Source organism: Hemitrygon akajei, chromosome 1 (assembly GCF_048418815.1).
Source record: "Hemitrygon akajei chromosome 1, sHemAka1.3, whole genome shotgun sequence".
Lineage (NCBI taxonomy): Eukaryota > Metazoa > Chordata > Chondrichthyes > Myliobatiformes > Dasyatidae > Hemitrygon > Hemitrygon akajei.
In genome coordinates this window covers 114714538-114728098 of record NC_133124.1, presented here as the reverse complement: position 1 = coordinate 114728098, position 13561 = coordinate 114714538, and the positions used below count along the sequence as shown (strand labels likewise).

The 13561-nt window shown below is 36.7% G+C and overlaps 1 protein-coding gene across 3 annotated transcripts in view; it reads left to right on the top strand.

The window, feature by feature from the left end:
* The window catches only part of LOC140730194 (ATPase family AAA domain-containing protein 2-like), a 48307-nt gene that overhangs the window by 24691 nt on the left and 10055 nt on the right, over nucleotides 1–13561 (top strand). For all 3 annotated transcript variants that reach the window (XM_073050365.1, XM_073050356.1, XM_073050369.1), the window contains exons 11-20: nucleotides 725–833; nucleotides 2255–2370; nucleotides 4260–4434; nucleotides 5843–5931; nucleotides 6594–6753; nucleotides 7393–7483; nucleotides 7563–7868; nucleotides 9021–9144; nucleotides 10612–10798; nucleotides 12296–12481. In XM_073050365.1, coding sequence (XP_072906466.1) covers nucleotides 725–833; nucleotides 2255–2370; nucleotides 4260–4434; nucleotides 5843–5931; nucleotides 6594–6753; nucleotides 7393–7483; nucleotides 7563–7868; nucleotides 9021–9144; nucleotides 10612–10798; nucleotides 12296–12481 — 1543 coding nt within the window. The remainder of the gene's footprint in view (nucleotides 1–724; nucleotides 834–2254; nucleotides 2371–4259; nucleotides 4435–5842; nucleotides 5932–6593; nucleotides 6754–7392; nucleotides 7484–7562; nucleotides 7869–9020; nucleotides 9145–10611; nucleotides 10799–12295; nucleotides 12482–13561) is intronic.

The window sequence follows — 13561 nt, the reverse complement described above, 5'->3', positions numbered from 1 at the left end:
GGAAACCATTTTAAAATAAAGGTTTATCGCTTTAAATGAAAACTATTGGTTAAAAGAAGGTAATCTGAGAGGTGTGTGAGTGTGGATTTGGAGTACTTGTCACTGAACTGAAGGGGTTAATGTTACTCGTAGCTCTGAATTGTTTAGGAATATTTGTTGTGTGGGTTACAAGTTGTGGATTGGTATGTTATGAGTAGAGATGATCACAGCTGCCTATGCTTAAATTATAGGCTAAGGAAGAGTAGAGAGAACAGAGGAGAGGTGATGTTTAGCCATGAGGAGAAAATAATTGTTTGAAAATGAAGTTGAGAAGGTGCAGCATAAAGATGCACCATAAAATAGTGAAACACTCAGCACATCAGACATATGGAGTGAGAAGTGTTCTGAATTCCCTGAAGTCTTAACAAAGATAATTTTCCTGAAATGTTAACTATTTTCTGAAGTTGCTGTCTAACCTAAAGATTTTATACATATCAGGTATTTCTTAGAAAATCAAAAGTAGAAGGAAGATTCTATTTTTGTCACTTAACTAATAAAAAAAAAATCATATGTGCTGAGTAAAGGAGAAAAGGGGATTTGAATGCTTTGGGATAAGCTTCTAAAATCTTGCAATGTTATCGTGGTAGATTGAATGTTGTTTTAGTCATTTGCCATTTTAAGATAACCTCTGTATAAATTGGGAACTCGAGCTTCTATTTACAATCTCTCTGTTGTATATTTCTAGATGTCTCCCACTGAATCTTAGGAAAGATGATGTGAAAGGGATTCACAAAGATCGGATGAAAATAGGTGCAAGCCTGGCAGACGTAGATCCAATGCAAATTGACACTTCTGTAAGTTAAGGGGGTTTGGACATGTAATATGTGTAATATTTTTCAACTTTTTAAAAACTTAAAGCATTTAACTTGACAATGTAATGAAATTTGACATTTTATATATATCACTATGGCAATTGTAGTTAATCCATTGTGATTTTCTGGTTTTCTTTTTGCATTGAAGCAACAAGAATAACCAGTGTAGCTTATATTGGAGAGACTTAAGGTGGTTGAACCTTGGCCTAAGTTTCTAGTGGCAGATGGAGTTAATTTCAGATAAGTGTGAAGTGATGCACTTGGAATATTGAACTAAAGGTAGAGTACAAAGTGAATGGCAAGGTTCTTAGTGGTGTGGATGAACAGTAGAATCGTGGGGTTAAGTCCACAGATCCCTTAAAGTTGCTGTGGAAATTGATAGGGCAGTTAAATAAGTATATTGACCTCCAATATTTGGGATTGGCTGAATCTGAATTGATTGTGCCTGAGTGGCGCACCTTCTTTAGGGAAGGAAAATTTGTCTTTCTGACACTGAATAGATTAAAAGGCCCTTCTGTCACTTCTGTTTATAGTTTTCTTAAACACAATGATTTTGATCTACTAAGCCACTTCATACTTTAAATCAAACAATAAGCATTAAAAATAATTATGCAAATATATACTCACATTTCTTCATACTTGTAAATGTATCTAAGCTTTGGTACAGAACTCTACACCATGAGAAAGATCACTACCCACTGGAATTTAGAAGAATGAGGGGGGGGAATCTCTGAAACCTATTGAACGTTGAAAGGCATAGGTAGAGTGAATGTGAAGAGTCTAGGACCAGAGGCACAGCCACAGAAAGATGGATGTCCATTTCGAACAAAAAATTGTGGCTGTGGGGGCCAGATCACTGGTTGCATTTAAGGTGGAGATTGATATTTCTTGATTAGTCAAGGCGTGAAAGTTGTTGGGAGAAGGCATGAGAATGTGTTTGAGAAGTAAATGGACCACCCATGATGAAGTGGTGGTGCAGACTGGATGGGCTGATTGGCCTAATTCTTCTCCTAGGTCTTAGTAGATGTGCGTCCCTCAATACAGTTTGATTTAAGACGTGTAAATCTCAGTAACGCAGCGTAGTTCACTACAGGCCTGAACTAATAATTTAGAAGTGTCCTGGATTCTGCCATTTCAATTAGGAATTTAAATTCAGTCTAAAAGGCTGAATTTGGGCAATAAATGTATGTTTATTTCAGTTTGTATATGATCCCAAACCCATAGTAGCATGTCGAAGTCCATCAAAGAATACAAATGGTTCTGGAACTCCCTCATTCACAAGATAGATTCACAAGAATGAACCGTGGCTTCTCAGTAATGCCAATTTTTTTAAATTAAGGGCAAATGCTGGTAGATATAAACTTAGAACCACGTACAACTTTAATTTTTTTCCCCCCCTTTAGGTTCGTTTTAGTAGTGTGGGTGGACTTACAAGTCATATTGCTGCACTAAAGGAGATGGTGGTTTTTCCACTGCTTTACCCTGAAGTCTTCGAGAGGTTTAAGATTCAGCCGCCAAGGTACAGGAAGGTCACTTCATTAACCGATCTAAATGGTGCTTACCTTCTGCTGTTGTTCCACAACAGATTGAAGAATACTAAGAATTTTTAAATATGATTTTTTTTTTAAAAGATATCTTTTCTGAGATTTTGCTGCTCTTGTTGCCCCCTGCTAATCTGTAAACTCCACATCTGGATTTCTTGTATTTTTAACATCTAAAATAATCTTAACTTGATCTTGTATTTACATTCTTTGAGTTTCCAAGAATTTATACAAATTTTATAGCTACTGAGGCTGATCTCTTTAATTTGCTTTTTTGCAAATGAAATAGTCCACTAGTGAATGTATAAAATTACTCTCAATTTTTATGTTGCAGGTAAAGTTGTGGAAAGATATAAATAAGTTCAAAGAGTACAGAGTACAGAGAACATTTACAAGGATGTTGCCCAGATTGGAGGACTTGAGTTATAAGGAAAGATTGAATAGGTTAGGAACTTAGTCCTTAGAACGTAGAAGATTAAGAGGAAATTTGATAGAGGTATACAAAATATAGATGGGATTAAGGGAAGCAGGCTTTTTCCACTGGGGTGGGTGGGACTACAGCTAGAGATTAAGAGTGAAAGGGGAAACTTCATGGGGTTGTGAGTGTGGAACGAGCTGCCTGCGCAAGTGGTGTATGCAAGCTCGATTTTCAACATTTAAATGAAGTTTGCATAGGTACAGTACATGGATGGTAGGAGTATGGAGGGCTATAGGCGGGATACAGGTTGAAGGGAGTAGGCAGTTTAAATGGTTCAGTTCGGACTAGATGGCCCAAAGGGCTTGTGTCTGTGCTGTACTTTTCTATGACTATGACTCAAATAGATATCCAAATTCTGACAATGCATTTTTATAATCACCCTTTTAAAGGACAAAGGTGTGAGAAGTTTACAGGAGTTCCAGTGCTTAGAGGTTAGAGTGAAGATACAGCTGCCAACAAAATAACAAATTCAGATGTGCAAAATGTGAGAATTGAGAGAACTGAGACATTTCCTAGGATCGTTGAATTGGAGAGCCAATGAGTTGTTGGCCATGGAGGAGTTTATAGTTTGGTGTAATTAAGGTCGGGTTGCCAGTGTAGGTCAGTCAAGACTGTGGCAGTAGGTGAATGGACTTAGTGGGTTACATGGTATCCTAGCAGTTACTGTTGCTGCCTCAAACCTGGTTTTATCCCGACCTTGGGTGTTGTGTGGAGTTACCTCTGTGATTGGGTTTTCTCCAACTGTTCTGCATTTCTACCCACTTTCCAAAGGTTGTTAATTCACAATTGTCAATTACCTCTTACATAGGTAAATGGCAAAAAGAAGTGAAAAATAGTCATGACATATGTGAGATAGAATAAAAGAGGGAGCTGCAAATGAGAAAAGGAGTAATAGGTTTTGGATAGGTTTGTTTCCTTGGGAGCTGGTGCAGACTGGGCTGAATGACGTGTTTCTTGTAGGTATAAGAATTTTGATGGGTCCATTTTGGATAGCTCAAGTTTATTATACAAGTACTGGTTTTGTTAGTGAGGTAGAAGTAAATAATTAAATAACTTTTGGTTTGTTTCTTTTCGGTCTGTTTTGGATTATGTTTTGTGTTTTTGGTCAGAATTATACATTAAATTAATGAATGAATATTTGGGTATAAAGGTATGTATGGATATCGTGAATAGCCAGTGAAATAGTCACACAAAATTTTCAAAAATATCTGTGGTTTTTTAAAGTTTTTCATAGCCTCTTTCCAATGGTCTGTGTGGTTAGCTTGAGTCATATTTTATTTACTGCTAACAGGAGCAGTAAGTAGGATTGAATGTACCAGAACAGAACTGATGGATGCTTTGAAATATTTTCCTTCACAAAAAGTAAAAGTACTCTGCTTCTCCTTTTAGAGGCTGCTTATTCTATGGTCCTCCTGGGACAGGGAAAACCCTTGTTGCCAGAGCCTTGGCTAATGAGTGCAGTCAGGGAGACCGGCAAGTATCCTTCTTCATGCGAAAGGGTGCAGACTGCCTCAGTAAGTGGGTAGGGGAATCTGAACGACAACTTCGATTACTTTTTGATCAGGTAATTAGAACTTTCAAATAAACTGTACAAAAGGTAAATGCCTAATTTCTTTGAGCTGCTAACTACCTCTTCAAACAGTGAACAAGGAGACTGCTTACACTACTTACCTTTAAAGTAATGTGTATGAATGATGACACTTGTCCAATGCAGATGCAAATAGCCCCTTGGTGCAGAAGTGCAAGTTTTGCATTAAGGATGTGTTGTGAACTAGTATTAGTATCTTCCATAGATGCTGTCTAGCTTGCTGAGTTCCCCCAGCATTTTGAGTGTGTATTGCTTTGCATTTCCAGCATTTGCAGATTTTCTCATGTTTGTGGTATTGGACCTTATGTTTTAAATAGGTGTTGTCATCTGTCATCCTGAAAGCTGAGTATGGTGCCTTGCCTATTTCCAGTTCACTCAATCGTAACCCTTGCCTAATATCTTTAATGGCTAAAAATTAGGGTGTTGAGGGATGGATCTCAACTTTAAAATAAGTGGGGTTGGTCGTTCAAGATGTGAGAATTTACTTCACTGAGAGGAGGAATCAGTCTATAGAATGGTGCACAGAAGAGGGCTGTGGTGGATTGGTGACAAGTCTAATACCACTAGGCTTTTGGAAAGTAAGGGAATGAAACAGGACTGTGATGTTGAGTAAAACATCAGCTATTGTTGAATGCAGCACAGACACAGTGGTGAATGGCCTTTTATTTATGTTGTAATACTACTGGACATGTAATTCTAAAAAGTTAAATATTGATAGCCATGAAACTCCCAGATATCCATGAAAGCTCATATAATTCATTCATATTCATCAAAGCAGACAATTTTGTGACAAATAACCTACAACAATGCCTCTTTATAGTTTGAGATCAATTAGAAATGGGTTATTGGTTCTTGCCAGTGAGGCAAATCTTGTAGGTGAATAAGTGCATAATTATTGCACTGTAGAGTCTTGTGTTCAAACATAAATAAAATACTGGTTCACCTTTTATGATCTTGTTTGCCTGCACTCACTTTTAGGGATTGTATAATTTAACATTATATCTTTCAACACAGTAGTTGAGTACGTGAGCATTATCATTCTCTACTTTAGCTCCCAAATTTATTCCTTCACATTTCCTATAGTAAGATTTTATCTGAAATATCACTGTGGCTAAATCCCTTATTTTTTTTGTACCAAGCAAAATATATACTTCCATTGGCTAATTAAAAACTATTCACATCTGTGTTCCACCAGCATTTTGTGTGTGTTGTTTGCACATCCAGAATGTTAGGTCTGGAAATGAAAATTCCCATTTCCAACACTTTTGCAATTGTTGGCATTCTTTTGGTTTTGTTAAAAAAAATGTCAAGTAAAAACAGCTGAGCTAGAATCTCATTTTTATTTGCAAGTGTTGAGAACATTCCAACCAACTTTTTTTTGCAGGCCTATCTTATGCGCCCTTCAATTATTTTCTTCGATGAGATAGATGGCTTGGCTCCTGTTCGTTCTAGCAGACAGGATCAGATACATAGGTAAGTGTATGAAGAATTATAAAAAAGGTGTAATTGTTTGTATGGGGATCTGATAAATCTTACCTATGTTACGTGTTTTAGAGATGAGTCTTCTCATGTTTACCGAACAGATGGAATTAATGTAGGTGATGCAGCAGGAGAATGGTCCAAAAACCTTGATTTCTGGTTTTTTGGTATAATATATGCAGGGCTGTAGAAGACTTGGGGCAATACTTAACATGAGGATAGAGTAGGAAGGTGGAGTAGTGATAGAAGAATAGCTAAGATTGAACAGAAGAGCTGGATCAAGGAGGCAAATGGCCTGTTCCAGTACTCGTTTGTTCACTTGATGATAATTTTTTCAGGAGAGTTTGTTGGAGATGTTATCTTCCTGTTTTTGATGCATCAATTTTCTTGTGGTTGAGAGAGTGAGCCTCATCTTTATGAAAAAAATGTGGAGTGTTGTGAGATGCACACTGTCCATTTTGAAAATAATTTAAGGTATTTTTTAGTTGGGCACACTTATTCTTGGGTCTTCAGTGGGAAAAATAATCCTGCAATTTTTATGATTTTTAACTTTTAAACTTCAAATGAACTTCCAAGTGCAAGTCTGGGCTTCAGTTGTCACATGTTTATAACTTTAGTTGGACTGGTATGTGATATTTTAATAAGCTTTTCTCCAGTTCCATAGTTTCTACCTTGCTGGCATTGATGGATGGTCTGGATAGCAGAGGTGAGATTGTGGTGATTGGGGCAACGAACAGACTGGATTCCATTGATCCTGCCTTAAGAAGACCTGGACGATTTGATAGGGAATTTCTCTTTGGCCTCCCAGACAAAGATGTAAGTTGTCTTGAATAATGCATAATTTGAAGTAGTTCCTTTCTTGTTTCTAAAAGGAAGGGATTATGTTTGATCTGATTATTCTGTAAGGTGTTCTGTAATTTGTGCCATTTGGCACCTAATGTAGAATCCCGGTGCTGGCCCAATCCATAGACCTTGATTAATGGTGTTCTTTGGCTGGTTTGCTGTTACAGCTGATGACGGTAGTTAATCTGTGCATTCCATACTTCACCTTGGAACAGCATTTCATTGGGATCCTGATTCTGTTTGCTTGGGGTAAAATGAAGTTTTGTTTTGCATGTTCTCTAATAAGAAACTGATCATTGGAGGTGGTAGTTAACGGGCAAGAAATGAAAACATTGCAAGGATATAATTTATGTTCAGCCTCAAATGTCGCTGTACATTACAACTATAACTTATTGCAGCTTTGTTCATGTTGTAAAGTTCCTGTTTTTCTTAACCTACTGTAATCCAGAGTACAAGATCGGAAATACCATATTAATCTTGCAGAAAATAAAAACTTGCTATTTGTTGAAGCATATCATCAAGTTTCATTTATTTGGGAAAAAGTGAGAAATTTTCACCAGTACTTGAATGTATTCATTTTTGTTTAAACTGTGTCTTCCAATTTGCCCAAAGGCCCGAAAAGAGATTTTGAAAATCCATACCAGGGACTGGAACCCAAAACCATCAGATGCATTTCTCCAGGAACTAGCGGAGAAGTGTGTAGGTGAGCATTTTTTTTGGGGAAGTGTGCCTATTTAAATTATGATGCCTCAAAGTATTAACTAATTTGTTCTCTGTTGCAGGTTATTGTGGTGCTGATATTAAATCTGTCTGTGCTGAGGCAGCATTGTGTGCCTTGCGTCGTCGGTACCCCCAGATTTACGTCACCACTGAGAAATTGCTCCTAGATGTATCTTCCATTAGCATCACAGCGCGAGATTTTGTGAAGGCCATGCAAAACATCACCCCCGCCTCTCAGCGGGTGATGGGTTCTCCTGCAAGGACATTAGCGTTTGTTGTCAGGCCACTCCTGGAGAACACTTTTTGTAGAATTCTAGATGTGTTGAAAAAGATTTTCCCACATGCAGAACAAGACTTTAAAGAGAATGGTAAGAATTAAAAATGTGCAATATACAATGCATAAATAATTGATCTATACTGATGCTCATGTACCAAAAACTCCCATTTTCTGTAGAATCATATCCTTGTATTTCTTTCAGCCTTCCTTAACTTTTCTAGGTCACCTTCAACTACTTGTTGTTCCCCTCATTGTTTCATTGCTTTGTATGTTCCATATCGTCTCCTATTGGAGAGAATTGAATTATGGAGTTCTGACTGAAGTAAACTGATTTGTTTTAAATGTGTTAATCATGCGTTTAAACATTCATTAAATAAATCCAAAAAGATAACAGACCTGACACCACTAAGGTTGCCAATATTACCCAGTATTGTTTTTAATCATTACGTTCTGCATTTTTGGCACCTGACAGCAAGTTCTCTGATCTGAAGTATTGCAGAGGAACTTTTGGAATTGTGCACTCTCATCTCCTACGATTTGCCCTTGGCTTAGCTTCAGGGTTGTCTTCCTGCATCATTTTAGCTCTGGGTCTGTAGTAATTCAAGTTCATATGGCTTGACCGTAGTTCTGTGTAGGTAGTTTTAGTTGATCTCTTTAATCCCAGTTCGACTGAGGTCCAGAATGTCAAAGTACTCTTCTCTGTAATTATCTGTGTTGGGGAGAAGCTAGGATTCTGCAGACCCTTCTCCGTTTGTTTTCTCCCAGAAACAAACTGTTCCATGGTTTCAATCAGTAATTTGAAGTTATCTTTTAGGAATCAAGAATTACTACTTTTTTTTTGCTGAAGTGAGGAATTTGCTGGCTTCTTGTATATCTCTACTTTCTTTTGTTTCACTGTTGACACCTTTGAATTTGACTTCTTAACCGCAAAATTTGGAGTTCTTTTCTTTCACATCCACCTTTCTCTTTTGCTAAGTTTTTGGTTTTCTGACCCAATGTTCAAAATCAAATTTTACCTAATGAAGTGGTGAAGTGCTAAGAGATGTGTTTCTACAGTAATGATGTGTTTCATGTTACCGGTTCTGAGGATAATCTAATTATCTGTTAAATCTTAATTTTCACTTGGAGCTCTAAATTCAAAATTTCTTGACAGTGTTTGCTGTCTCATGTACAATTTCAGTTCTTACAACCATTGCAGGGCAGAATTCCACTGAATGTAATTGTTTTTATTCTCCTTAAACAGATGGAATAAGCCATATACTTAATGATGGTATTTACAGTGATGATGAAGGTCCATCTGTTTTTGAAAATGGAGCACATCAAATATGTGAGCAGGAACATAGTGGATCTTTCCTCAGTTATAGCAGGTAGGAACATTTTCTTTATTCCATAGAAGATCTGTATGCTTATAGGAGTTCAATGTGCAAATAATAGATGTTTCAAAATGGGTTTTTGGAATTTCCCGGGTACAATATCTAATTCCAAATTGGGAAATCCACCTGGAGTTGGTTCAAATTGTTATCATTGGAGGAGGCTACCCTTCCCTACTAGTAATTTTTAGGTATTAGAAAGTGAGACACGTACAAGTAGTAGCTTCCCCATTTAAAGCTGTAATGATGTTTTAATGGTAAACTTTGGATTTTTGCATTTTGTTTTAAATGAAGCATGCAAGTGTGCTTTTTGTGGACATTTTCAGTATAAATTTTCATGTCTATTTTTATCATTTCAGAGCTCAGTACAGTATTTTGTCAGAAATCCTCTTTCAGAAGCAGTGTTAAACACTTTTTGCTTGGGTACAGTACTATGCAAAGGTCTTGGGCGCATGTAGCTTTGGTGCCTAAGACCTTTGCAAGATACTGTATTTGTTGATGTGTAAGGGAATGAGTTTATAGATATGTTGGGAGAAAAGGATTTTGGGATGGCAAGGATGGAGTGCTGCAGGAGTGTGTGTGTGTGTGTGTATATAAGCTTTTTCCTCAGATCCCCTTAAACTCTTTCCTCTCATTTTAAACTTGTGCCCCCTCATTTTTGATGCCCCTATCTTGTTAGAAGCTTTTGACTATCTACCTTATCTTAGTCTTTCATAATTGTGTGTACTTCTATCCCATCACCCCTCAGCTAAAAGTAATTCATTTTTTATGAAGCGCTTTATAACATCTCAGTAACTTGAATGTATTCTGTAGTTCATTTTTTTTGTTTTAGCAAGCAAAGTGCTTCTGTCATACTACAATTGTATCATTCAATGAAGATGCTGCATCAGGAGGATGTAACTGTAGATGAAAGTTTTTTTTTTTATGGATAGTTTTTAAGAAAAGGATGGAAGAAGTATTTGACAATACCCTCCTTTTGTATCCCACTTTACCAGATAATTATACTGTTAATATTACATACTTAAAATGCCTCAGTAAAATGTCAAATTGTCTTTGTAATCCAAGACACTCAAGATTATTGTCGTTGTAGGCATATATGCATAGTATATAGATGCCGTGAAAATAAGGCTTTTGCAGCAGCACAGTATGTAACTAATGTGACAAACATAAGTTCATTTAAATTTTTAATTACATAAGAATGGAGTACTGTGGTTTTTGGACTTGCTCCTCATTAGTTAGCAGTGCTCTGAGAAAATGTTAACATAAGATCCTGCATCAGTATTGCTATTACTTCTGTGTTTTGCATTATCCTTACATTTCTTACTAACATTTAAAAGAAAAATGCAGGCTTTTTTAAATTACAAAGAAAAGTGTTTTCTTGCTAAAGTATTGCTATAAGTACCTTAAGCATATGTTTACTGCTGCTTTTTGGGGGAAAATTATGAATACCTGGCTTTTCATTAGGTGTGCCTATCATCAACCAACCTCGTACAGACCAAGACTGCTGCTGGCTGGGCTGCAAGGTTCAGGTCAGAGTTCTCATCTTGCTCCTGCCCTGCTTCACAGATTGGAAAAATATGCTGTGCATACACTAGATCTTCCAGTGTTGTATGGCATTAGTACCACATCACCGGAAGAAACCTGTGCAATGGTAAGACTGTGTGTAGTTTATGATCTGGAAATGTATTTTGGTGGAAACGCCTTGAATTGATCAAATTAGACATCTTGGTTTGATTATATGCTTCCAATGAAGTGATAATAAATTAGTATTTTTTTGAAATAAGTTTATAATGTCACTCTTGCAGGCAACCAACCTGTTTTTTTACTTGTCAATTGATCTGCCATCGGATGTTTTCCCATTGTGGGGTTTTTTTTAGGGATAACTATTATTGATCGATCTTAATTGAAAATCTTTACACAACTTCCAGCATTCACATCCACCAGTTTTACTCTGCCACACAGTTCATTGCAAGGATCTAGCTTGCTATGAAAACGAACAATATTTTTGCCAGTTATATGCTGAATGATCCTGAAAGCAAATAAATTATATGAAGGTTATTTAAATATCACAGAAATAAGTGAAGTTAAATATTCTGAAGTGCGTGTCTCCATCCTTTTGTTTGTCTTGTCTAAACATTTAAATTGTAATTTGTTTTGGTTTACTTCAATTTGGGAGGGTTGAGGGAAGGAAATGAGAGGAGTTGAAGAATTTGTCTGAAATTGTGCTTTTGAGACCCAACTTGTATCCAGATATGAATTGCAGTTGATGCATCTGCTTCACTTACCTTCCCTGCAGTGTAATATTTTAAAAAAAAATGAAAGATGGGTGCTTTCCAATCCCCACATAAGAACAAATCTCCACATCACATAAATGTCACATTGAATGTACCTCATCCCCAAATATTCATTGTAATTTTTGTGCAGAGAAACTACATGTTCAATTAGCCTTAGTTTTGGCTGGCCTCTTCTACTCTAGCTGTGGAATTAGTGCAGCGTCTGATATTATATGCCCTCAAAACACCAGGACAAATTGCAGGCTTAGCTGATGTCTGGTTGTAGACACGTTTCGTATTTGCATTCCAGAGCTGCCAATCATGTTTAATATCGTGATGTTCTCCACCGCCCCCCTTAAGGGATCTATCAGAGCTTTAAATTTAAATCTCTCAATGTCTGTTTCTCAAAAACAAAAAAATTTGCTACTGACTGGTTTATTCTGAAAATTGCTGCTGACTGGTTTATTGTGCTTGAATGCTGATCAGGAACTTTTTAATAGTTGATTAAGGATGGTCTTGTCCTGCTTTTTTTTAAATGTTCTAGAAATATGAATAAAAAAGGCCAAGTTAGTTTTCTCTCTATTCAGCAAAGCTGTTGTGGATGGCAAACCTCAACAGAAATAACATCAGGTTAGATTCAATAAGTGGAATCTTGTCCTGGATATTCAATTTATAAAGTAAAACTCCAGTAATGTGTTTATACCATAATAATCCAAATATGGAACTGTTGATAGAATCCTGGCATCTGATTGGATGTACAGTTGGGATGTCAGATTCTGATTGGTTGTGAGTAGATGTCAGTTTGTCTTGCTACTAACTTAATTTTGGATCTAGGATAGCACTTTAATTTTACACAATTATCTTGATCCATGTAGTTGTTCCGAGAAGCTCGAAAGACAGCCCCAAGTATATTATATATCCCTCACATTGATCAATGGTGGGAATCGGTTGGAGACACCTTAAAAGCTACGTTCATTTCATTACTTCAAGATATACCCTCATTTACCCCAATCCTGCTACTGGCAACATGTGATGTTCCACATAATGAGCTGGCGGAAGAGGTAAGTTTTCATTTTATGTAAATCCTATTCACTTTTCATGGTTTAATTGCTAGTTTGATGTACAGTGGATTCCTATCAATTGGGGCACATTAGAACCACTACATTTTGGCCCAATTAGCTGAAGTTTCATGGAAATAGTTTAAAAATGTATATAAAAAAGACAAATTACTGTTGAGGTGAGTAACAAATTATGTAATTAAATGAAATTCAGAACAAATTAGAACATTATCAATACTACAACAGTACTATAAAACTGTACAAGTTCCTCATAGTTATCAGTGGAGGAATTCAATGTATACTGCTGTGTTCTTTTGACCGTAAATGCGCAAAATCATTACACCTAGTGTACATGAAGGACTGACTTTGTGCAATACTGTCGACAGTTGCATCCTTCAAATCTTCATTTTCATTGTAACAGACCTTAATTCTTTGTAGTTTCTAACTTGAAGTGGCAGTCGTTTTTATTTTCACTCCTGCTTGTTTCTGGCATCTACAAGTCTGACTGGTTGAAGCCTCTGAGTGAAACAGTTCTGAATCATCTTGCTGCTTATTTCTCACCAGCTGTCAGTGGCAAAAAATCACTGCTTTTTGAACACGAGCACGTGCAACTGACAACTTTTCACTCTAAGCATGGTCCAGTATTTAACAGCCATACAGGTGCACACATCTGATACTAGTTAGAAACTGTTCGGCAACGATCTTCTGCCCCAATTAAGCGACTATAGTGTCCCCAGTAAAGGAAGAAAATCCTGGCTATTTTCTAGATTTGTTTTTGTTCTTTAAGCTTTGTCCTAAATAAGCGGCTGCCCCAATTAACTGGAATCCACTGTTGATTGATTTGTTTTGGAACGGGGCTTCAACTTTCATCTCTAGTTATCCAGTTTCTCCTCGAAGAAATGAAACTTACTGACAATTAAACAGTATTCCAACTATCCTTGGCCTTTGAACAGATGCACTCGTAGAATAATTTCATGATGATTGCTTTCTACTTTGCCTTGAGTTTCCTAGCAATGTTTTGAGTAGAATTACTCAGCACAATTTGTAAAGACAAGATAAAAAAGTTGTGATTAAATTGTTATA